At 36.4% G+C, this 23,652-nt stretch overlaps 1 protein-coding gene across 2 annotated transcripts in view; it reads left to right on the top strand.

Annotated features, from left to right (window-relative positions):
• Window positions 1–23,652, top strand: part of SRBD1 (S1 RNA binding domain 1) — a 212,456-nt gene that overhangs the window by 69,012 nt on the left and 119,792 nt on the right. For both annotated transcript variants that reach the window (XM_067565079.1, XM_067565080.1), the window contains 2 exons: window positions 3,844–3,934; window positions 5,209–5,316. In XM_067565079.1, coding sequence (XP_067421180.1) covers window positions 3,844–3,934; window positions 5,209–5,316 — 199 coding nt within the window. The remainder of the gene's footprint in view (window positions 1–3,843; window positions 3,935–5,208; window positions 5,317–23,652) is intronic.

The following is a 23,652-nucleotide window of genomic DNA, read 5'->3' as shown; positions in this document are numbered from 1 at the left end:
AGTTCTCTGGTGAACAGATGAAGCTTTTAGGCAACCACAGTGCAAATCTCCCCAATACGCCTTAATTTGGTATGGAAGTTTACCCCTTTAAGGGTGTGAAAAGGTTTGTCAGTTTCTCCTCCCATCATGTCCTTGACTTCTCTGCTGAGACTTCAAAAAAGAGCTATCAGGTGCTATGGCATGTGTTTTGTCATGTAGGTACTTGTCCACCCCTGTAGTTATTGAAAGTTGTTCGTAATGTTTTTCTTTCATTTGCTAACTACTCAATCAGTTCCTGATTATTCTGGCCTTCATACAGGGTTCCTTATTGCTTGGAGAAGAGTATCTATAATATTTTGTGTTTGATTCATATGAAGTCATAGGTCTAAAGTGTCTAAGTTCCATTTTCAAAGGTCACTTAATCTGTTAGGAGCCTAAGACTCACTGAAAGTCAATGGGATTTAGGCTTCTAGGACACTTACACTTAATAAAATTTTACCCTTTGTCCTATTGCTTTGTAATGTTAGTGTTTCTCTGTTAAAGGACAGAAAATATTTCCACATAAAATCTATCTTTTTATGGTTTATTTAGTCTTCCTTTCCCCACTCCCTCCGCATATTCAACAGTTGAAATATATTAAAACTGGTGGGACAGACAGATTTTCTATGGTCAAAGATAGGAAAGAACCTATCTCTCTCCTCAACATGTCAAACTGACACTACAGTATGTATCTTTCTTTAAAAAAAAAAAAAAAAAAAAAAAAAAAAAAACCAAACCCCAAAACAAACAAGCAAAAAACTTCCCTGCCAACTTCTGTAGCTCCTTGATGGTCATAACTTGTGCATCAGGAAACTGTACGAGTATTTTGTCAGCTCTTCAGCTCAATAAAACATTGAGCCACACCACCAGTGACTTGGATAAAAAGTAAAGTACACTGCATTTTATGATAATCAAACAGGAAGTTAGAGAAATCGCCTCGTAAGACTTGTGGATTTATATGTATTTTACAGTGTTTGTTTAAAAAAGCCAATTATGGGTCACAGCAAATTGGCCTTTTTTGCAAGCTGGTGACACTTAATTTAAAAACATGTATCCTGTTCTTCACAGGCATGATTTTCATTTTTCTTTTCTGCATGGATTTTTCTGAAAATGGAAATTACAATACATTTTCCAATTTTTTTTGCTGGATTTTTGTTGTTTTGGGGGTGTAGTTCTGGCTTTGGTGTTGAATTAACCCCATATTGCCAAAAGTCAAGGCTCAAATAATCTATTGTCTTTTACAATGCCTTCAGATTTATTCCCTTCGTGTTGTTTTATATCTCAGTGAGTTTGCTTATTAGTTATCTGATTTTTTTAAGAGTTACAGGCTTACCATTGCTTAATTTGTGCCAGGACTTGCAAGGGTTGAGCCCCAGCACCTCTAGGCTTGGCAGTTCATAGCCTTGGCACCTCTGGGCTTGCCCTGTCAGTTATGAAAGTAAAAAAAATTGCTTGAACCCCAGCACCTCTTTATTTACAAATTAAGCACTGAGGCTTACGTTTCCTAAATGCTCTGTATAAAGATTCCTGAATTGCTGGTTGCCTCCCATTGTACCCAGTTCATCATTCTCTTTAGTTTAATGTATTTCACAGCACATAGTACAGGGAATAGATTTGCACATATTGTATATTCAAATAAGACTGCTATATTTAAGTACAGTGAAGTATAACTAACTTTAAAAAAGGCATGCTTAATTGGGACGTCCATTTTATATGCATGTCTCTTAGATAACTTAACTGTTTAGCTTGGTGATGAATAGTAGTGACTCCTTACCTAGGACGGCCTTTGCAGAAATTCTGCCTAAAGGGTGGAGACGTTTGACCAGTGCCAAGCTGGTTGTGTTGCTTAACCAAGTGTCAAATAGTTTTGAAATCCTCATTTTGGGCCCGTAGTTGCCAAATGAAAATGAAAATATGCAGAAAACTTGGTTATAACATAAAACCAAAACATTATGGATACTTTTCATTGTTTTTGAAAAAGGGTAGGTCAGTTGCCGAAATAAGAATACATTGTTTTTTATGTTTTTATCTTTTAAGTGCTTTACAAATATTTACTGTTCTCGTAAGACTTCTGTGAAAGACGTAACTAAGGCTTGGTCTACACTTACCTCTGCGATTCGGTAGCAGTCGACGGGAGTTACGCAAAGTACGCAAAGAACTTGCGTAACTCCTGTCGACTTCTGAGCTTCTCTTCTGCGCGCTGTCTTCACTGCACTACGCCGATAGGAACTGCGTTCCCGTCGACGCAGTGCTACGCCTCTTCCGGGGGTGAATTAATAACATCGACTTCTGGATTGACTGAGTGGGTCTTCGATGACCGCTCAGTCGATCCAGATAAGTCGATTTGACGGTGGCAACTTTGCTGCCGTCAGTGTAGACATAGCCTAAGTGTTATGTGCAAGGGTTGATTAAAACTAAAGGAGCACAGATCCACCAATATGTTACTTGAAAAATTACTGATGGATTTATCCTGGTGAGATAGGAAAATATTAATCATATTTTACAGATGAGGCACTTGTTACTAAGTGACTTGCTTAAGATCACACAGAAATTTTGTGGCCAAATCTGGAATTGAACCCATGTCTCTTGAGTCCTAGTGCAGTGCCCTTGGCACTAACTAGTCTTCCACCCCATACTGCAGAGCACAGAGCAGATGGGGGCTGGTGAGATGGAGGAGGAATTCAAGAACTCTGCAGTCTGTTGCTGAGCTAGGAAGAGTAAATCACTGTGATTCTTGTTCTACTAGCTCTTCCTAATCTGGGTGAGAGAAGCAGAATTCAAATAATTAATAGTGTAGGATTTGTCTCTCTGGAGGGGTAATGTGCTCTACGGAGATGTGATTTCTAGAGCATGCTGATGTGTTGCACATGAATTGGTCTGTGTAGACCCTGCTGGTGCCCACTATAGATTCCTTAGTGTGCTTTAACTTACTACTGTTTCAAACAACACTACGATGAAGCACACCAACAGGGTCTACACAGACCAATTAGTGTGCTTTCGAAATCACATCCCCATACAGCACATTACCCCACTTGTCTATACAAGTCCTCAGTCTCTGGATGTGTGCTGTAGTAGACAACTCTGAGTTTTGCAGTGGAAACTGATGTCCATGGTAACAATGTGGGGCCCGTATTCACAAATGCAAGGGTATGTGGTTAATCTATCCCTTAATATTATCCCTGTTTTGCAGGGAGGTGTAGTGACTTGCCAAAGCCAACAGAAGGAGTTGCTGTTGGAGCTGGAATTAGAATTTAGGCATTCTGGCTGACGGATCCGTGCTCTGTAGACCACTAGATCACACCTGTCTCTAAGCAGATGTTTAAGATGTATAGACTGTGGGAATAAACCCTTCCTGTTTCAGGGAACCATTTTTTCTAATCACAAAATACACAAGCAGTGATAAGTTCCAGAGCGGTAGCCGTGTTAGTCTGTATACAGCAAAAACAACGAGAGTCCTGTAGCACTTTAAAGACTAACAAATTTCTGTGGGCATAAGTTTTCATGGGTTGCAGCCCACGAAAGCTTATGCCCACAGAAATTTGTTAGTCTTTAAGGTACTACATAACTCTCATTGTTTTTACAAGCAGTAATGCTGATTGATTGCTGGTGGTTTGTTATGTGGACATGTTTACTAGCAGCTAGGCAAAGTCCATCAACTCATTTCACTCTGGCAGTGAACCAAGTCGTACACGGTATATAAAAAAATGGCGAGCAGTTATTAAAATGATTTTCTTGTGAATTGGCACATCACTTAGCTAGTTCAGCAGGAAATACCATTTGAATTTTTCTTTTTCTAACTGACCGGCTTTGCCTTCTCCATTCTAGATCAGATACTCCATACTGATGTGGTCTACTTGCATTCTGGGCAAGGATTCCGTGAAGCTGAGAAGATAAGGAGACTTCTTTTGCATTACAAGTATGATGATGAAGCTTTCATTAAAATATAAGTATGATAAATATCGACATTGTATCAAAATTGGCCCTTGGATATACAAGTTGGACGCCCAGTGAATTTAGTGGAATTTCTGCTTTCATGGCTGAGGGCTGAATTTTGCTTAGTTTATATTCATGTTTTTAAAATCATGTCTTTATTTATTAGATGCTTATGAAATCAAGGAATGAATATAATTGGCTTATAAATTAGATGCTTTGGAAATGTATTTGCAAAAGGGTACCCAATTCATCTCATTCTTAGTGTGCATTCTTAGGCTAGTCTAATTCTCATTCTCATTCTTAGGCTAGTCTAATTTGGAAGCTTTTATGAGCAGCCACTTGTATTAAACTTTGGGATAGTTTTGGGAGTTGGGTCGTTGTCCACTAGAGATTGGTATGATGATGTTAAACACCCAGGCGTACTTGTTGATAGCATGGGATTAATGATAGTTCTAGCCCTTACTATACTATTTTGGAGGAAGTTCCATCCAGTGTTATTTCTCTGAATGAGCTTCCAAAATGAGTTTTCTTTTTATTAGAGCGTCTGTTTAATTGAATAGAAGCCATTTTGTGTGGGGAAACATTTCCCAGCTTGTCCAGTAAAATGATTTAAGCTGAAGACAGCCAAGGAGAGTCATGGATGATATATTACAGCCCTTGAGTTTCCTATAGTTAGGATTGCTGTTCACTTCTGGTAACAGATATGTGAAAATTATCTCTCTCACACTCACAGCATCACAATGCACTCAAATAAACCTTCAGATAATCAGTCTCTCCCTCCCCATACACACCTCACATCCTTAAAAAGTCTTACTACTGCAGGCACTTAAAAGTTGCTTTGCTGTTGTACCTGCAACTAAGGGGATGGAATTCTTGATTTCTTGTAGCTACTGCAGCAAGACACATTTTTATAATATCCCTGTCTGTCTCTCTCTCTCTCTCTCTGTGTGTGTGTGTGTGTGTGTGTGTGTGTGTGTGTGTGTGTGTGTGTGTGTGTGTGTGTGTGTGTGTGTGTGTGTGTGTGTGTGTGTGTGTGTGAGAGAGAGAGAGAGAGAGAGATGCAATTTAACTCTTGGCTGATCAGCCTGGTTCAGGCTGAGGTGCTGATGTCTACAGAGTTCTGAGATCTTTCTATGTGTGGAATATGGCAGCATGTTCTTGCTGAGTGCAGCTTTTACTTATTACATAAAATAAAATTACTTCGCATCCCTAACTATGTAGGAAAAACTGAATGTTTGTCCTTTCTGTCATTTAAAGCTGCAGCTCTGTTGTGATTGGCAATGGGACTGCCTGCAGGGAGACAGAAGCTTACTTTGCTGACTTAATTATGAAAAAGTACTTTGCACCATTGGATGTTGTGTATTGGTAAGATTGCTCCCTTTGCTAGATGTTTTGTTTTCCTCTTCAGCACATTTTAATTTCAGTAGGTGCTTTTAAATGTGTTTTTAAGGTAGTTCCTCTGCAGTCCTCTCCATATTTTACTGTTACTGCATCAGGCTTGGCCCATGCTTCTGGCCATAGAGAAATGGCCTTGGTTCCATTTGGAGTATGTAAACACCCACTCCTGGGTCAGTTGGAGAAGTTCACTAGAGTATCATTCAACACACTCCCTCTCCTTGGAGATAAGTGTGTTGCCTCCATAGCAGTCACCAAGTCTTGCCAACCCAAGTAGTTCCAACCACAGCTGAGGACCTGGCTCCCGTAACCCCTGTGTTTCACTGCTGTAGGTTGCTGATTGCTTGGCTGGGCCATTGGAATGCCTATCTTCCTCTTACTAGAGATCAGAGCTTCTTGGTTTCACTCCAGGAAATATAGAATGAGTCCTCTTGGTCCTGTACCCACTGTTATTTAACTTAAAAAAAATCCTTTGGGATGATTTTAATCTTGGATTAAGCATTTGCATTGAAAGTAAAAAGCAACCATTTTTGTTCCTCCATTGAAATGTTAAGATGGATGCATTACAAGAAAGTTCTAAGTTTTCCAAAAAAGAATTGCTTTTCCCTCTTTGGATTTTCATCATCTTCTCTGTGTTAATGTTTTGGGTTTTTTTTGTCAAATCCATAGATTGAAGAGAGATCTGACAGAAATCTTCAATAAATGCATTTTTTCTAGGAAATTATATTGTCATTTAACTCCATTTGTTCTTTGTTTTCCAGCCTGGTATGAATTTGTGATGAGAACCAATAATTAATTTCATTTTATTTCAAAAGGCACTCCAGGGGTCCTGTTTACGTTTTTTAATGGAAAGCTCATACAAGGCTGCAAAAGCTCGAACGTCCTTTTTGTTGCCTGTAGCCACAAACCAGGGACTTTGTATAGTCTGGTTAGCGTGGAAGACAATTACATGTGTGGAAAAAAGTCATATTGTGAAATTTTATTGTCATTCATTTAGATAAAATTTGAAAGCCAGTTACGGAAACATAAGTGCTTTATTCTCTGTTGGAAGAAATTGTCATTTGTTTGAATTGTCATTTATCATGGTTTTTTCAATTCTTTGTGCTACAGAATGCAAATATCTGTTGTTAAAGTTCATGCAGCAAGACTAATTTTTTTATTTTATGACTGGTTTTGTGGATCTTTTTCTTATTGTGTTTTGTTTTTATTTCTTTGTGTTTTGCTACTTTTGTTTTGTTTTGTTAGTAGAGTGGGAATGTAGAGAGAACTTCTGAAATATTTAGCCCCATCAGTTTCTTGGGCTGAGCTTTCTGGAGCTACTGTTATGGAGTGTTTTAAAAATAGGAATTTGTAAGAACGTTTTTCAACCCAAAATACCAAGTAGGCAGATTTCTCTAATAACTATATATGGAGACAGATTTTTCTCAAGTTTCAAGAATTGTAATATGATTAAATGAATAATCTATATTTTTGACAAAACCAGTTGTAAAACATCTAGTGAAATATAAACTTGTAGATTGCCAGTGTAAGAGATCCCTGAAATAAAATTTAGCATAATTAAAGTACTATTTATATCACAATCACTATTAATTTATGTTGCACTAGCATTTGCAGGTCCTAATTGGGATTCAGGGCTCCATTATACGTAGTGCACACATAGTGAAAAGATGCTCTCTGTTTCAGTGAGCTTGTATAGAGAACTAAGGTGGCACCAGTAATAAAGTTAAAACAAATAACAGGTGGAATAATTTTAATTTGAATGATAGTAAACATTATATTCAGAATATTTGATTCTGTTAGCCACATAGCTGTCACAATTTAAACATTTCCAAATAAGCTGAGCGTGGGGTCTGAGTGGCTGTCCCCCAGTTTTGATCTTCTTGACGGTGTGTCTTTCACGGAAGATGGACTTTTATCTTGCTCTTCCACCTGGCTGCCCTTTCTCCCTTTCTCCAGTTCAGCAGTACTGTTGCCTTCAGTGTGCATACGTCAAAGCACTGTCAATCACATTGTAATCCAGAACCTTTTTTAAAATTTTTTTTTATTCTTAAGAGAAGCCAGTGTGTTCATTGGCCCTTCAGAGGAGCCTAGCTTGCGTATAGTACTTCAAAAGCAGCTTTGGGAGCTCTTCTAAATCTCTCAAATCAGCTTCTTAGTAGCTCAGCTGTTGCAGAACATGTGGGTTTGGAGGAAGGATAGAAAGCTGATGTGGTGGAACTGCAGGATTTGGCTCCCTTTGCATTTAAAGCCTGTAGGGTATATAATTTATGAAGTATCACTGAAGGAGGGGCTGGGGAGCAGAGGAAGGGGTTTATTTATTTATTTATTTTGTTTGTTTTGACCATTTCTCTCCCTCATTTCCTTTTTTTCTCCTACTTGTCATGTGAAACTAGCATAATATAATTTCAGACAAGGAGAGTTGGACAGTAAGCAAAGTATGAGAGTAATTGTGCGTACTAAAATGTATATGCAATTGAATGTTTAACTTCTGTGCACAGCTACTATCACTCATGTGCAGTACTGCTTAGGTTGTGCGCTAAATAGTTACACATCCAGTTAGTTATTTGCATGTGCAATTACTGCAACTGGGCATGTATTTTTGCTTACACGCTTTGAAATGCTGGCCTTCCATTTCCAAAGCCAAATACAGTAATTTCAGAATTGCACATAGAGAGATCTTGGGTTAAATCCTGACCACACTGAGATCAATGGGAATTTTTCCATTGACTTCAGTGAGGCCAGGATTTCACCCTGGTTTGTAGCTGTATTACAAGAATGAAATGACTGGGCACTTCTAAATCTTGATATAATTTGCATATTTTAGTTTATTTTTTAACATGTCTTGAAGGAGACCAGTCAATTTCATCTTTTAGAGCTATAATAAAAACAAAATATTTTATTTTATCAACTCTTTATATAAACATTGCTGGTACCGGTAAGTATAATAAAGATGAGCTGTTAAAATGCCATGCCTTCAACAATAACAATAATATATTGCCTGTAGTTTTACTGAAATACTCAAGTTTTGCAAAATCCAGTTTTTATTAAAAAATGAAGTCACTGAAGACTGCATTAGGAAATGAGGTATACAAAAGACCTTTTGGTGTGTGTGTGTGTGTGTGTGTGTGTGTGTGTGTGTGTGTGTGTGTGTGTGTGTGTGTGTGTGTGTGTGTGTGTGTGTGTGTGTGTGTGTGTGTGTGTGTGTGTGTGTGTGTGTGTGTTTAAAATCTGTCTGGATACAGTTTGACAGTTTTTGATTTAAAACAAATATTTTTCATTACTCCTATATAGCCTGCACACTTTCATATACCTAAGTCCAACCTAAATAATTGTAGGGCTTCTCTTTTTTTAATGTAGTTTCTCTTGTAGAACTATGTTTATTGACTTAGATTAGGACTGGACTATAGCCCAAAGACCGTCATATCTGGTCTTTAGGTTTTTTGTTACAAATCAGCTTTTGTTGCCAGGCCCAGTAAATAGTCTTGATTATTTTTGTTAGTTTTATTGTGAGTTCTTGCCAAAGATACAATGTATTATACCCAAAACAGATGTTCTGTTTAGACAAGTATATATTTGCTTTAACTGAACTCATAATGTAAATGAAACAACAGTGTGTTCAGCATTAACATGACAGCTGATGAACTTCAGGATTTCATGGGTCTCTTTAGGTTAAATTAAAAATCTTTGGGAAATGTATTTTCAGAGCGCCGGAACTGTTTCTTTTTTTTGTTTTTATTTTTTTGGCCTGCGTCAGTTTTGAGAGTCTGTGAAGTGACAACAATTTGAGTGACAGATGGGCTATGCTAGAATAGAGCAGTGTAAACAGTTCTATCGTCATGTTTTTAAAAATAAATTAAGAAAACCACAATTTTTCTTTTTGCCTAAGTGGTCCCATGATCGGAATACAAGCATTCTTGCAGGTGAAACCAGTTATTTAATTGGTTATATTGAAGTGCACTTACAGTAAATTATTTCAACTAACATTTTAACGCTAGTTTATAGCATGTGCTTTAGACTACTGGTGGATAAAACACCATCAGCAGGTTAAGAATGTAACCCATATACTTTAGGTGTTTTTTGTTTATGATCTATTTGGCTTGTTGTCAGTTGTATTGTTTCTATTATTCTTGAGTTTATATTTGGCAAAATCTTTTTCTGGCTGTTTAGGCATTTGAAGCATTGATCTAATTGATGGTCTACTAGTATTTAAGTTCAAGCACGTCTATATTGTGGCAAGTCAAACAAAATCCATAAAATCTTGTAAACTTCTAATTTCTAATGCATTATATTTCTTTGCTTTAATGTTTTAAATATCTGTTCAAAATACTTAGAAATTTTCTGCTGAGGGTGAATAGGAGTTTCATAACTTTGAATTTGGTTCTTAATGGTGAAAAATTTATTTGAAAATGTTTGTTCAACAGGAATTTAAGTTCATTTGTATTTTTATAGTTGTCTATACACACTGTAAAGTCTCCTTTTGATTTTAATGTGTTTTATGTTGCTTAATATCTATATTAGACTTAAACAAATGCCACTTTAAAGTTCTCTATGCCCCTACGTTTCTAATGTTACACCTAACTTAATTCCCATTGCTTTTCTGCTTCATAGTACTCTCAGTTTGAAGAGAGTCTAACGTTTGGGTGCACATTATGATAATTAGGTTTCAAGGCGATGCAGGAGGATTAAGATGTCTGAGTTCTAGTTGCAGAATAAAATTCAGAACTACTGGTAAAACTTGTTAGATTGGTTAACAGAAGTAGTTTTATTTATTCACTGCTTATGCCAGCATTAGTCCATATTTCATCAGGTATCCTCAGTGCTGTAACTCTAGCTGTGACCTGTGGACTTGATTTACCTCAGCTAAGTTTTCTTTATTAATGTGCCATGAAAGAGGTACATGAAGGATAGCTAACATCAAAGTACCTTTTAAAGTAAAATGGTTGATATGAATCCCTTGGTATTTAACACTGTCTGTCAAATGTTTCAGCTGGTTTGCATCCTTTTACAAGCTATTGCTTGCTGCATTACAGCAGTTTTTTCAAATCTGTTGAGAGTACTGAAAGGAGAGGTGGGGGGAATGGAAAATTTTACTCTTATTTCTTTCAAACTGTACTTTCTTGAAGTTGTTATTTTGATCTGTTATACAATATAACATTGATGGCACACGTATGCACCCACACATTAGGTGTCTTTATAGGAGATAGAAAATAGTTTCCAAAGCTGTTGCAAAAGGGAATAAATGTTCCACAAACACAGCATGCAAGCGTCTGAACTGAAAAACAAACTATTTTTAACTGTTTAGCTGCTTCGGTTTCTGTCTAGCCTTAACGCTGACATGCAAAATTCTAAACAACAAATTATATTTTGAATAGTGACTGTGTGTGTGTGTGTGTGTGTGTGTGTTTGTGTATGGGGGAAATAAGACATAAATAATTTTTTGAAAATTTATATAATGTTCTCCATCCAAACGTCTTCCAGCCTGTGCTTAAAGGGTAGTACCCTTTTCATTGCGTGTTCACTGGGAGCAGTTGTAGCAGTCCTGATAACCAGGAGCACTTCAGTGGAAAACCCATATATGATGTTCTATTTCCATGATGCTGACAGAAGTTCTGACTCCACATCAGCAGGCAGCAGTAGTTTGATTGTAATCCTGTTTTAATGAACATTAACTTTTAGCTGCGTGTATATTTGAGACTATCCTCTGAGGGAGAATTTTACTTTTGGGTAAAAAGAGTGATTTTCTACAACTTCTCTTGCACTATATTTGTGTGTCAAATAATGTTTGATTAAAATGTCAGATATAATCAGCAGGGTCCAAGATGAGGTTCTGAGATTCCTGTGAAATAAGCCTGCAGATAAGTACCCAAGGTGGAGTGACCCCAAATTGCATCCAAGAGTGAATCTCAGAAGGCGCTTTCAGACTCTGAACCTGACTGTGTAGAAAAAGGCCAGGTTTTCTTGTCCTGGTTATGTGGCTCATTAGAAAAGTTTACTGAATACACTCTATTTACCCCTCTGAAGAAGAACAGGAAAGTGGGGAAAAAAAACTACAAGGCACAGGAAAACCACCAGCTGAGCTGGCAAACTGGGAAATGCAAATTCTGGCCTTGCCTAGCATGAATTTGGGGATTTTGAAATAGAAACTTTTAAAGGGATACTACCTAAGTTGTGAAATGGGCTTTATAGCAGTGTGGGAGGAAGTAGGATTTTTGAAGAACAATGCATCTTATCTAGCGAGAACAAAAAATCTGTTTCAAAGCATGGGAGCAACAATTCACTGCTATTGAAATGGGAATGAAGTCCAATCAGGACCTTTTTAATAGAGGTAAAGAGATTGAATGATTGATTGCTAATGTCTCTTAATTTAGGAATGAAGAGGACCTATAGGGAACGATATGAGAACAAGACATAAAAAAATTTAATGAAAGAAATAACTAGTAAAATGAGAGCTAAAGCTAGATATAACTCTTAATTCCCTCTGGTGATATGAGGAGTTATCTGATTCAGATCTAGAACCATTGACAGAAGATCCATAAGAAGGTTGTTCCCATAATTTCTTCCCCCCTTTATTTTTGCTTTTGAGAAGAAAATCATGCTAACAATGATAAAATATATAATCAAGAACAAAAGTATTTATCGGGCATAAATCTCATTAGATTTTATAAAGATTTTATAAACACACAAGAAAAAATTGAATTTGTGTAAAAATAGAAACAATGTTAAGCCTATGTGCTAATAAGCATACAACAGTGTATTCAGGGGCAATTATTCATACATTTTATAATGGAAATACATTGATCTCAAAGCCTATCTGAAAAATCAGATAACTATCATACAGATAATTCTATTTCAGAAACCGAGTCTCCATTTTCAGAAAGATATTGAATTACAAATCTGGGGAACCAAAAGGCCTTCCCTTCTACTCTCAGATACATTTGTATTGCAGGGTATTATCTACATAGTAACAAAATTGTAGGAAATAGTATGGGTTTGTTCAGAAAATTTTTGATCCCACAAAAATGTAGGTGTTTAAGTCCCCATGCTTGCTTTTTTCCCTCCTGATGAGGTAGTATTTAGCTACCAAGATGATAGACACTTTTTGCATATAACAGAAAGAAGTAAGGTAGGGGGAAAGCAAATGAGAGAAATAATTACAAATATAAGGACAAAAAAATTGCAAGTGAAGAAGGGTTCTTAGTGGTAGACAGACCAGAAAAGGTGCAAAACATAGTGCTTACAGCTTAGTACAACAAGAGTGTGTTCATTACGTCTCATGAGATTGTTTGGAATGATAGTGAGAACTTTGGAAGGCATTCACTCAGCAAGACTGTATGTGTAAATAAACTGCAACAACTTACTCTAGAAATCTCAGAGAATCCGTCTCAAAACCTGAAGTACTAGTATAATGTATGCAACAAAGAATCACTGAGAACCCCTGCAAAAAACAGGGCAGCTAATTATTCTATGCATAAAAATGTATTTAATCCATGGACAGCCATCATTTAAAATTATACAGTATTTTATTAAGCTGTCAACAAGTGTTTCAATACTTTTAGTTTGTCAACATATCTTGCAGTCCTCATGGTATTCTGTGTTGGCAATAACAATCTTTCTATATTGAAACCTGGCATTCAAAGTCTTATTGTAGAAGAAAATAATTGTTGTTGAATTTGAAGAAAATTGATTTGTTAGCTCTTCAACTGCTAGATTGTAAAAGTGAAACAAAATTAGCCTATTTGGATGTCTTTTTCTTTTAAAGTTCCTAGATTAAGGACCAGCTTATTTTTTATAATACAGTGATTTAGGGTATTGGTTCATAATATAGCTACATCAAATAGAGCTTTTATATTCTGTCTAATCAATCTAGTTTTCATAAAATTTGTAAAGGCAGAATTACACGAATGACTTCTGTAGAAGAGCTATGGGACAACTAAACATAAGTCAGTGTTATAAATTAATGTTTTGCTACAATCAATTGTTAAAAACACATTAAATAGTTCTTAAATAATTGCTGACAAAGTAGACTATTGATTTATTTGTTGGCGCTTTAAAAGCCTCTAATTTTGGGATTCATTTATTCTGTAGTTTTTGGTCTCTGTGTGGGTGAAGTATGCGAGGGGATGAATTGGTAAGCACAATCTATATCACGATCAGGGTGTATGATTGCAGCACAGCCCTTGTCCTGTTGACTGTAGCAGCAATCACAGTCACTCTCTGCTACTTGGATGGTACTTATATGGCCACATATCTGCCGTCTATTCTGGTAGTACTTAGAGGCCTCAACCAGCTGAAGACACTGTATTGCTAGATGTCCTACAGAAATAGAATAAAAGTCAACATTGCCCCAGAGAGCTTAGAGTGTGCAACGAAGAGAGGAAATGGGCAGGGATGGGAGCTTATTTGCTCCAAGAAGGCCTGTCCACTCACTAACAATGAAAAGTGCTACCTCAAATACTCTTTGCTTGAGATTGGCCTGCCCAAAAAGCCTCGTTTAGCTTTGGGAGGCATTTCACAAATGGCCACCTTCGAACATGTGCTTCTGTTTGACTTCATGACTATTAACAGAAGGGAGCACTTGTTATCCTTTGCTTGGTGGTTGTTGCTTGAGGAGTTGAATGCATTTCCATACTTGTAATGAGCCACATTTTCAGCTGGCTTTGGTCACAGCTTCCAGTGTTGTGCCTGCAAAAATGAGCATGTTTGCATTTACCATGTAGTAAAAGTTCACTTGCAGCAGTTTTTGTGCAAGAAAAGGGTTTTTTTTGTGCTTTTTCCACTATCTTCTTGTTTAAATGCACAAAATAGCTGCACGCTCATATTTGTAATCTGAAAACTGGGACCACTGCTGAAAAATGTGACTCATTGTTATATTGCTGCTTGCCACAGTGACCATACAAGACTGCACATGCTGGCCCAAAGCGGGAAATAGCAGTTCAGAGAATCAAATTTTGGTCTCCTACATGCTAGTGCTGCTGCCAAGTCACCAAAATCTTTAAGAAACCAAGATATCGATATCTATATATAGATATATATTTACTGTTAAAGTTGTAAATGAGGATGATCTCAAAGAGTGTCTCTTTGTAAATCAAGAGACATTGGTGATATTTAGCATCCTTCTCATGTTTAGAGGTACCAACAAAGTTTTTTAAAAGAGCTGCTTTGTCCTGGTAGCCATTGCAAAGGAGGGTGAATTCTTCATTTCAGTAAATTAGCTTTGCCGCAAATATTGTGGCAAGGAGAATTCATTTAGGTTGCTGTCCATGAAGAATCTCCATTGCTCCAGTGTGATCCTTGTTGGTACTCCTTAATTTAAGTAAAGTTGTTAGAATCTGGCTGCAGATGTACAAAGTATTTTATACTGATACCATCCAAATGAAAGTGACATAAATATAAGATATATCTTTTCATTTAAGGGATGCAAAAACTGAGCCTTCATTATGGTAGTCTCTAACCTGGCTGTGTGTTTGGACTTTGTCTTCACTTATGTCAGATTGCCAATAATGTGTTTTTACTTAAATTGAGATTCTACCAAACATCATATCTACTCATTTGTGAAACCACATTTGGATTTCTGCGTTCCAGCTCTTACAGGGCTGCCTCTGTTGTTGCAAGATGTTTGTTAGATAAGTTTTTTTTTTTCATTTACTAGATCTTTAAACTGTGCAATTATAGTTGATACTGATAGCGACAGCTGTGTTTAAGTTGTCTGACACTTTCCATTATAGCCCTTCATTTTCAAGTTGCTCATAACTGACAAAATTTAACCTCGTGGGCTGAAATTTCTCATCCTGGGTCTCTGCCTCAGGGAGAACTTGTTTAAAAAGATAGAGCAAAAATTATTCAGCCCTTTTCAAGAATGAAATTAATGTTGGGAGAGGTGGAAATGCAGTTTTGTCAAATTTGAAAAATGTTTGTCCTCTCCCCACCCCCCCCCCTTTTTTTTTTTTTTTTTTAAATAAATCTAATACCATAGTGATTTGAAATAGAAAGCTGAAATTTTTCAGGAGGATAATCCTATGGCTGGAGAGGTGCCTTTTACTATCCCTTTGAAAATGTGTTCAGATTTGTTCAAGATACAAGCCTCAGGAATTTGCCATTTGCACATTCACAGTATAGTTTGCACAGCTGTTAGCAAACCCTTAGTACCATGAGCTCAACTATACAAGCCTGAGTGAGGGAGAGAGGAAAATGACGAACTTATAAAAATTACCATTAACATAATGACTTCAAGTTCTGATAACTTGAGATATTCCAGGACTAGGAAGCAAGTGCTTTGTGCCCTGCTAGAAAGCTGGGACTTTCCAGTGGCATAAAACTCCTGTTTCTAGCCCTAACTGAGTTACCCAGGCTGCCCCAGATCAGTGTAATTTTGTATGATCTTTAAACTGAGATTCATACAACTTCCTTACCAGAAAAGCATGTTTTTGTGGGGTTCTTTCAGGCTCCATGAATGACACTGAGAGCAGCCATTGCAACAGAAGTGGTTCAGTGTACTTGTGGTGCTTTCAGGACATGAGAGACAGACATGGTGTGTGTCTCAAAGGGCCACTTTGTGGGTTGTTCCAGTTTGAAGAGGGATTAGCCCTAGATGTCTGTGATGTCAAAGGTTTGTAATTGAAGGTGGCTATTGAGAATAATTCCTTGTCATACCTGGATTCGAGCAGTCTTGTCAGTGATGAGTAAGTGGAGGGAATGAGAAATGATCCATTTGTCATATTCTGAGACTTGAAGGCAAGAAACACATTGAGAGCAGATACTGAAAAGCACTAGCAGTGTCAAGCATCAAATTCAATTGCAGGGCCTTCCAGCAGGAGCTTCTATAGAGAAGAGCACAGAGAGTAAAACTAACATCTATGCAAGCTCTTATGACAAGAAATGAAAATGTTTGTTATAAGTAGTTAATTCATTGAGGATGAAATAAAACAAATATTGTGAGCAGAGTATAAGCAAAAGGAGGGTTTTTGCAAAAGCTATTTGACCTCATTGTGGGGTTTTACTTTTTGGTTTAATTTTTGTTATTAACTTTTTGTTAAAAAGCAGTACAAATGATTCTTTTACATAACTGAGAGTGAAAAATACAAAATGTAAGGGAATACAGAGTTGAGACAATATATTATGTGTTATGGTAGGTATATATATTTCTTTCACAAGTTGCATCACTAATTTTTTTAACCAGTTCATCCCATTTGGATTATCTTCCCTGATATAGTTCAGTTATTAAATTAAATCTTATTTACATTTTAGACAAATTATTTGTCAATTTATACAATAAACATAAAATAAAATTCAAGTGTTTAAGCATAATAAGACTTAATGTAGAAACTGCTTTCCATGTTGCTAAATAAAATTCAAAGAGAATAAGAAAGAATGGTGACTTGATCAGTGTCTAAATATATTCATGGGCAGAAAATATCTCTGTTCCCAATGTACTCTTTAACATAATGGAGAAACACATTAACAAGAACCAATGAGAGTGATTAATCATGGGAACAAACTACCAGGGGGTCCATCTATTGAAGTCTTCATATGAAGACTGGATGCCTTTCTGGAAGATATGCTTTAGTTAAACACAAGATGTTGGGCTCAGTACACAGGGATAACTGGGTGAAATTTCTGGTCTGTGTTACATAGGAAGTCACATTAGATGATCTAATGGTCCCTTCTTACCCTAAAATCTATGAGAACATAAACTGTTCTGACATCATTCCTTTGAGAAACACATTTCTGAGTTGATAAGGGTATGGACTTTGAGTTCATATTTGGTTTGTCATTTAAGGGAATAAAATCAAAGGAGCAATGCCGCATTATTTGTGATGCTGTTGAACATAAAACCCAGTATATAAATACAGCTATTAATTAATAATATCTTAGTATTATTACTAATTTACATTCTCTCTCTCAGAAGTTAACAGTGACTCTGGCAAGTGACTCTGGGGGCTGGCCCTCTGCAGAGTCAGGCACCCACCCTTCTTGTGACAGCATGCTACTTAAAAAGGACTCTGGGAACTTGAAAGTTAGTCAGCTCTTACAAAAGGTGATTTTGATTGTCTTACAACCACATTTTCATTTATTTCAATGTTTCTCTCCGCTATTGCTGTGCGAAAAGCTCCCTCAGTCAATTTAATCTGTTTCAGGGTCTTGTCCTACACTCAGTAAGGTAAAAGACAAAATTCCCATTCAGTTCATTTGTACTGGATCAGGCCATAACTGAACTGATATACACAATGCTGTTGAGTGCACAATGTAAATAAACTGGGGAGGATGGGGCAAATGGAGGGAATTCTTCTCGAATCCCTTTCATGTTTCCCTTGTGTGTTTCTGTTCTTTGGTCTTAATGCTTAGTAGACAAGAGGGTAGAGGTAGAAGTTTGTTAATCATGTCCCTTTAACCATTCTGTCCATCAGTTATAAGGAAGATTTTCTCTTCTTTGGAACACCTACTAAATCCTAAAAGCAAATTTGAATAGAAATAATAATATTTAATGTTTTAAATATTACAGTAGTTTGTAGCTGCAAGAAATACATCAGTTGTATCTCATTCCTTTTTTATGATTATCAAACATCTCTCTATGCTCAGCTCTCTATGCACACTTCTACATAAACAAATAATTTAAAAATATCAGCTCATCCATATATAGCTATGGTTATTACTAATATTAAATCAACTCTTCAAATAAAACATCTCTCAGAACGAATGGTCATATTTCATTAAAAATTCTTCAGCAGGTAAAGCAACCTTCCTATTAATCAGTGGTTGCTCAATACTTTTGAGTAGGATACATTGGAGTTAACATTTTGATAAAATGTTTTCTGACATTTGAATTTAACAGGAAATGTTTCAGGGAAACAATTTAGACCTGTGCCTTCACCTGGAGTATTCGCTTGTCAGGATTATGATATTCTACTGTAGCAAATGTACTTTGTAGGTGAACTTTTAGTAAGATCAATGATGCAGTTAAAATGTATTTGTTGGTCCTGATCGGTGTCTCTTTATAACATAGTCATGCCACAAGCATATTTTGTCACATTATGTGACATGTTTTTTTCTGGAAGTTAGTGTATCACATTGAGGTAGATCAGACTGGGTTTTCTGGCATTCCTTGTGTTATAAAAGTGATCATCATTCTAATACTGCAGAAAATGTTACATCTATTGCAGTATTCTTATACAAAAGTAAACTTAAAGGGATATGGTCAAATTGAATGTTTGAAACTGACTAACTTCAATAAGGTGATAGAATACCCGTTAATATGTCCTGATTTAAAAAAAAAAAAAAACCTTTTAAAGACATGCTTAATAAGGGTGGGTTTTTTTCTGTTTTCTATGGTGTTTAGAAGTGCATTTTGAACAGGCCAAAAGATAACGTTTCTTAACCTTCTCTGGTCTACTTCACCGCAACCCTCTCTTTACCTCTCTCTGCACATATTTATTGCTGCCTTTTCAGTTTCAGCTTTGTTGCTACTACTGCTTATAACCTTTTGTAGGTCCTGGAGAAGAGCATGCATGAGACAGGAAGTGCAAATGACCATCAACAGCAAAGTGGAGGAAAGAGAGATTGGAGGGAAGATAATGGTCTTTGATATAGTGATTATTTTAGGGGTTACTTGTGGCAATAGCAAGTCTACAACTTTTCTGATGGAGAAAAGATTTCAAACATCATGCCCCTTTAACTGATAAATCGAAAGAGGATGGGATGATTATACTATGATATAATCAGTAGCTGAACTTTTAAAGCCTTTGTTATTAAGCGTTTCTTATAGCTTTTAACAAATTAAATAATATGGAGTAAATGCATATATATGTTGTAATAATTCATTTAAAATATTTTAATTTCTCATTCAAAGTAGATAATAAAGCATTAATTGTGATTGCTTTTTAGTGCACCTTTAATGTTCGGAAAATATTAGGAAAAAGCTAATCTGCCCTTTACCTAGGGCTTGTCTACACTTAAAGCGCTGCAGCGCTTAGTGAAGATGCTACCTATGCTTATGGGAGAGCTTCTGCTATTGGCGAAAGTACTCTACCTCCCCAAGAGACAGTAACTATGTCGATGGGAGAGGCACTCCCGTCAACATAGCGCTGTCTGTGCCAGGGGTTAGATCAGTATAACCACCATGCAATTATACCCACATAAGTTTGTAGTGTGGACCAGGTCTCAATGTTACAAGCTGGTAAGTTACAATACATTTTAACATAGCAAGCTTTTGGGGGCTGGGAGTTATGTCTTTATTTGTCTAAGTAAAACATCTTTCAGTCCAAAATATTAAATATTTGCACTAATTGAAAGGAAGATGCTTTTCTTTTTAAAACTGATCTCCTGTTTAAGATTTCAGAACAGTAGTAGAATATATAAATGGAGTTCAAGGTTGCATCTGCTGTACATTTAAAAAACACATTTGTAAATCAATTTCTATTGTATTTGCCTGCCAAGATGCAAGTTTGGGATACCTTGTTTACCTTGCAACAGTCCACTAGAAAGCACTTAGCCATATGCTTAATTTTAACCATTTGAGTTTTCTAGTGTGGACTTCATTGATACTTTTTGTGTGCTCATACCAGAGTGGGGCCAAGAGATTATAGTGATGGTGCTGGGCTCCCTTATGGGACCAGGGTGAAGAGAGGGCCATGGCTTTGCCATAGTAGCCAGAAGCACTGAGCTGGTGCCTGGGGGTATAGATGCTGTGTTCTATTAAAAGGTGTCACAAGCATCACTCTGGCATGTGCTCTCCTTAAACCACTTTGAGGAATTCTATCTGATTCAGCCAGAGTGCCTTTAGGCTCTCCCTTTGCTGTGGAGTCTCTCCACACAGACACACTTTCATCCTAATCTAGACATTTAGACCATAACCACCGTGTGTCTGTTTTTTCATCTCTCTAACTGTTTCCCCCAGTTTGATCCTCAGGCAGATGCAGGAAGTAAGTAGATCTACCATGAATTTCAAGAATCAACAATATGGGCAGTAGAGTTAATTTCATCTCTAACTCATTCTGGTTTGTCTACAATATTGTTTACAATATTTAAAAACCCTAGCTCTTTCAAAAAGTGACTCTTCAGTGTGATTTGGATGTTATTAAAGGCAAACTGCCAGTGTCTGTTTTTAAAATATGAAAGCTTGTTTTTCAGATTCTAACTCAGGGGAAAATATGTGGCTATTCTGAAAGTTTAGTAGATCTGACTTCTTAGTAGAATCTCAGGCAGTCATTTACTTCTTCAGACCTTGGAAAATTGGAGAATCCTAGCTGCAGACTACCTGGTAACTGATAGGATGAGCAAAATCTCAGTTACCACTAGTTGAAAGAACTATTCCATTCTAAGGCCCTGATCTTGCAAACAATATGCACCTTAGAGGTTCCGGCCCTTTGAGCCCAGCCTTGCAAGCATGCACATGACTGGTCCCAATGAAGTCAATGGTATCGCTCATGTAGTGTGCATAAATGTTTGTTTACAGGATTGGATCCTGGATCTTTATTGTCATTCAATTATAATGATCTTCAGAACATTCTTTTGGGCTGAAATTTGTCTCATTCCTCCTCTCAGTGATACTACCAAACGGTAGGAGTTGGGAAAGTGTCCCATACTTTTTGAAAAAGTATTTTTTGCCTTCTGGTAAAAAATGACTTATCTTTATTCTTCACATAGGCTTAGCTCTCAGTGAGCATAAGTGCCTTTGTCATGTTTGAAAAAGTTTGGTTCACATCACTTTGTTTTCATTTCTGGTTTCATCTTAAATAATGTGTAACTCCTTTTAATTGTGAACCAAATGCATTGAAACATGTCAAAGGCATATATATAAAAAACAAAAGCTATATACGACTGTGATTAAAAAAACCTTCACTCACCTTCTGCTTTTGTAGTTGCAAATAAGTGCTGGTGCATTTTACAACACTTAGAAGCCTGTCTACTGTCTTTGCTGGCCCAAAAAGGTAATTAGACATCTGTGTGATGAAATGCACTGACCAATATCTTTCACAAACTGTGATGTAAAAATTGAAATTTCTCTTCAAAATCAGGCTGTGTTTTGCGTTATTTGAACACAAAAAGCACTTTAATTTTTAATGGATTTCCTGTATTTTTTTTTAATTGCATAACTCTAAAATGGCTAACTTAAACTTTAAAAAAGCACAAAACCCACACACTTAAACAAGGCCTAGGAAATAAGCATAGAATCTTAGGGTTATGATGATAGATTTCAGTGCAGAAAAATTTTTCATAGAGTTTATTAAGAGATGAAAATAGGTTTAATTTAAAATTAAATCTCTTTCAACCTATGTACGCCAATTGAAGTGATATAATTCAGGGAAAGCCTACAACTGTGGATTCCCCACAATCTGAAGGAACAAATTATTATCTCTTTAAAAAAAAATAGTAATTAAATCCAGGCATATTTACTAATTAAATCCAGTCTTTATTAATAGTTACCTATTTTTTTTTCTTCTGGTTAGGAATCTTTATATATTGCTTTTTTTTTTTTTTTTTTTAAAGCAAAACTTCTGCAATTCATAAATGTAATTGGTGTCAGATATTTGGGTTTTTTACCACTTGTATGCTTAGAGAAATATTAACATAATGAAAGATCTCTCTACATAGATTCTCAGTTTGTGAACACTTCTGTATGTAACCCAAAATAAGAATTTATGCTTTGTTTTACATGGCAGGAGGATGAAACAATGGTAAGTGTTAGGTTGCCTGATATGTAGCCCACTTTCTTTTGGAAATGTATTGGATTCAGATCAGCATCTGTTACTGCAGACACCGAGCAGATGTGCATGAGATCAGCAAAAAACAATATTTAAAACAATGACAGTGAGGAGCACTAGAGAAGACATGAAAGAAGCCTGGAGGCCTAAAAGTAGAAAAAATTGTAATTTAAGAGTAAAGCACCAAATCTGTATCTGTGGCTCTACAGACATCTGAGTAAGTCTCCCTGCATTTAGATCCATTCCTGAGAAAAGTAATTTAAGAAAAAATACATTTAATCCTTAAACTCATCAGTAAATATTTTGCCTTGGAGGTTGTGGTGATGTGATTATTACTTCAGCTTTGTATACGTGTTTGAACTTTAAAATGCAATACTCTAAATTGATGCGAGTTTAATTTGAAATTGTGAGCCTGATGCTGCTAGTCATTTTCCCATCATACCAAATATTAAACATATATACTGGATTGTTCCTTTTTGTTTTCATATAACTACTGATTCTTGACTTGCATCCTGCTAATTTCTTGCTATTTAGTAAATTCTACTCGGCAATTTTCTCTGATGTAGGTAAAATCTTTTGTATCCCATGATGCTCTATTCTCTTAATTGATTTATGTGATTCGCCTCTGTGAGACACTAGATGATGCCTCAACACATCACTTATTTCCAATAAACACCAGCAATCCACTTGACAGACAAAACGGGATACATTTTTGTGCTGAGCAATGTGAACTTGGAATAACCACAAGATATAATATAGGAAGTCATAAAATCCATGTCAGAGTGGTTAATCTGCCCCTTTCTTCCCATTTTTTTAAAATGAAAGGAAATTTGGACTTCAAACTGAGATTAAGAACAGGGAGCAATATCTGATTATTAGCAAAGAAGACATGGGGGCAATCACTCTAAAGTGATACCAATGTGTGAATTTAATGCAGTCTCCACAGAGAACTATTTGCTTTATTCAACTTTATTAGAAGTATTTTGAGTCAGAGGATAAAAGCAGGAAGCTGTTAGCCTGTGAAATGGAAAAGGCAGACTTTTCTGGATGTATCCTACCTATAAGAGAAGCAAGAGGTAATATCAAGATCAGCACTAGAAAAATTAACTGCACCTTTTACCATATTATATAAGCTTTTCCTCCTACCCATTACCCAAATATTTCCCAGTTTTTCTGTAATCTCTTCCATTCAACTAAAGATCACGGAGAAGCCCTGAGCTCAGGGATCTCTTTGCCAGGATCCTAAAATTGCTGGGTGTTTCCCTTTGTGGAGAGTCCCAGATACTCCAAAGAGTCCTAATAACTAGTACTAGAAAGTATCCTCTTGTGTTTTATTTATGAAATAAGGCAAAAAAGATAAGGGGATCTTGCTGGACACTATTATGAGATAAAATATCTGTCTTATTGTAAAATTAAAAAAAAAAAAGTATAAAACCTGAATCAGAAAGGCATAGCTACATGCCAGTATTTCTTAAGAATCAAGGCTGTAGAATCCACACCAAAATCCTTGTTGGGCTTCTTCCAGGATATTTAGAATGAGCATCAAAGAAAATGACAATTGCTGGAGGTGCAACTCCCCAAGAGGCACTTTGAGCCATATGTTGTGATC

Source organism: Emydura macquarii, unplaced genomic scaffold (assembly GCF_026122565.2).
Source record: "Emydura macquarii macquarii isolate MOO-44397 ecotype Brisbane River unplaced genomic scaffold, CSIRO-AGI_Emac_v2 contig_2676, whole genome shotgun sequence".
Classification (NCBI taxonomy): Eukaryota; Metazoa; Chordata; order Testudines; family Chelidae; genus Emydura; species Emydura macquarii.
The sequence above is the reverse complement of the archived record's forward strand: the minus strand, read 5'-3'. Positions and strand labels throughout refer to the sequence as shown.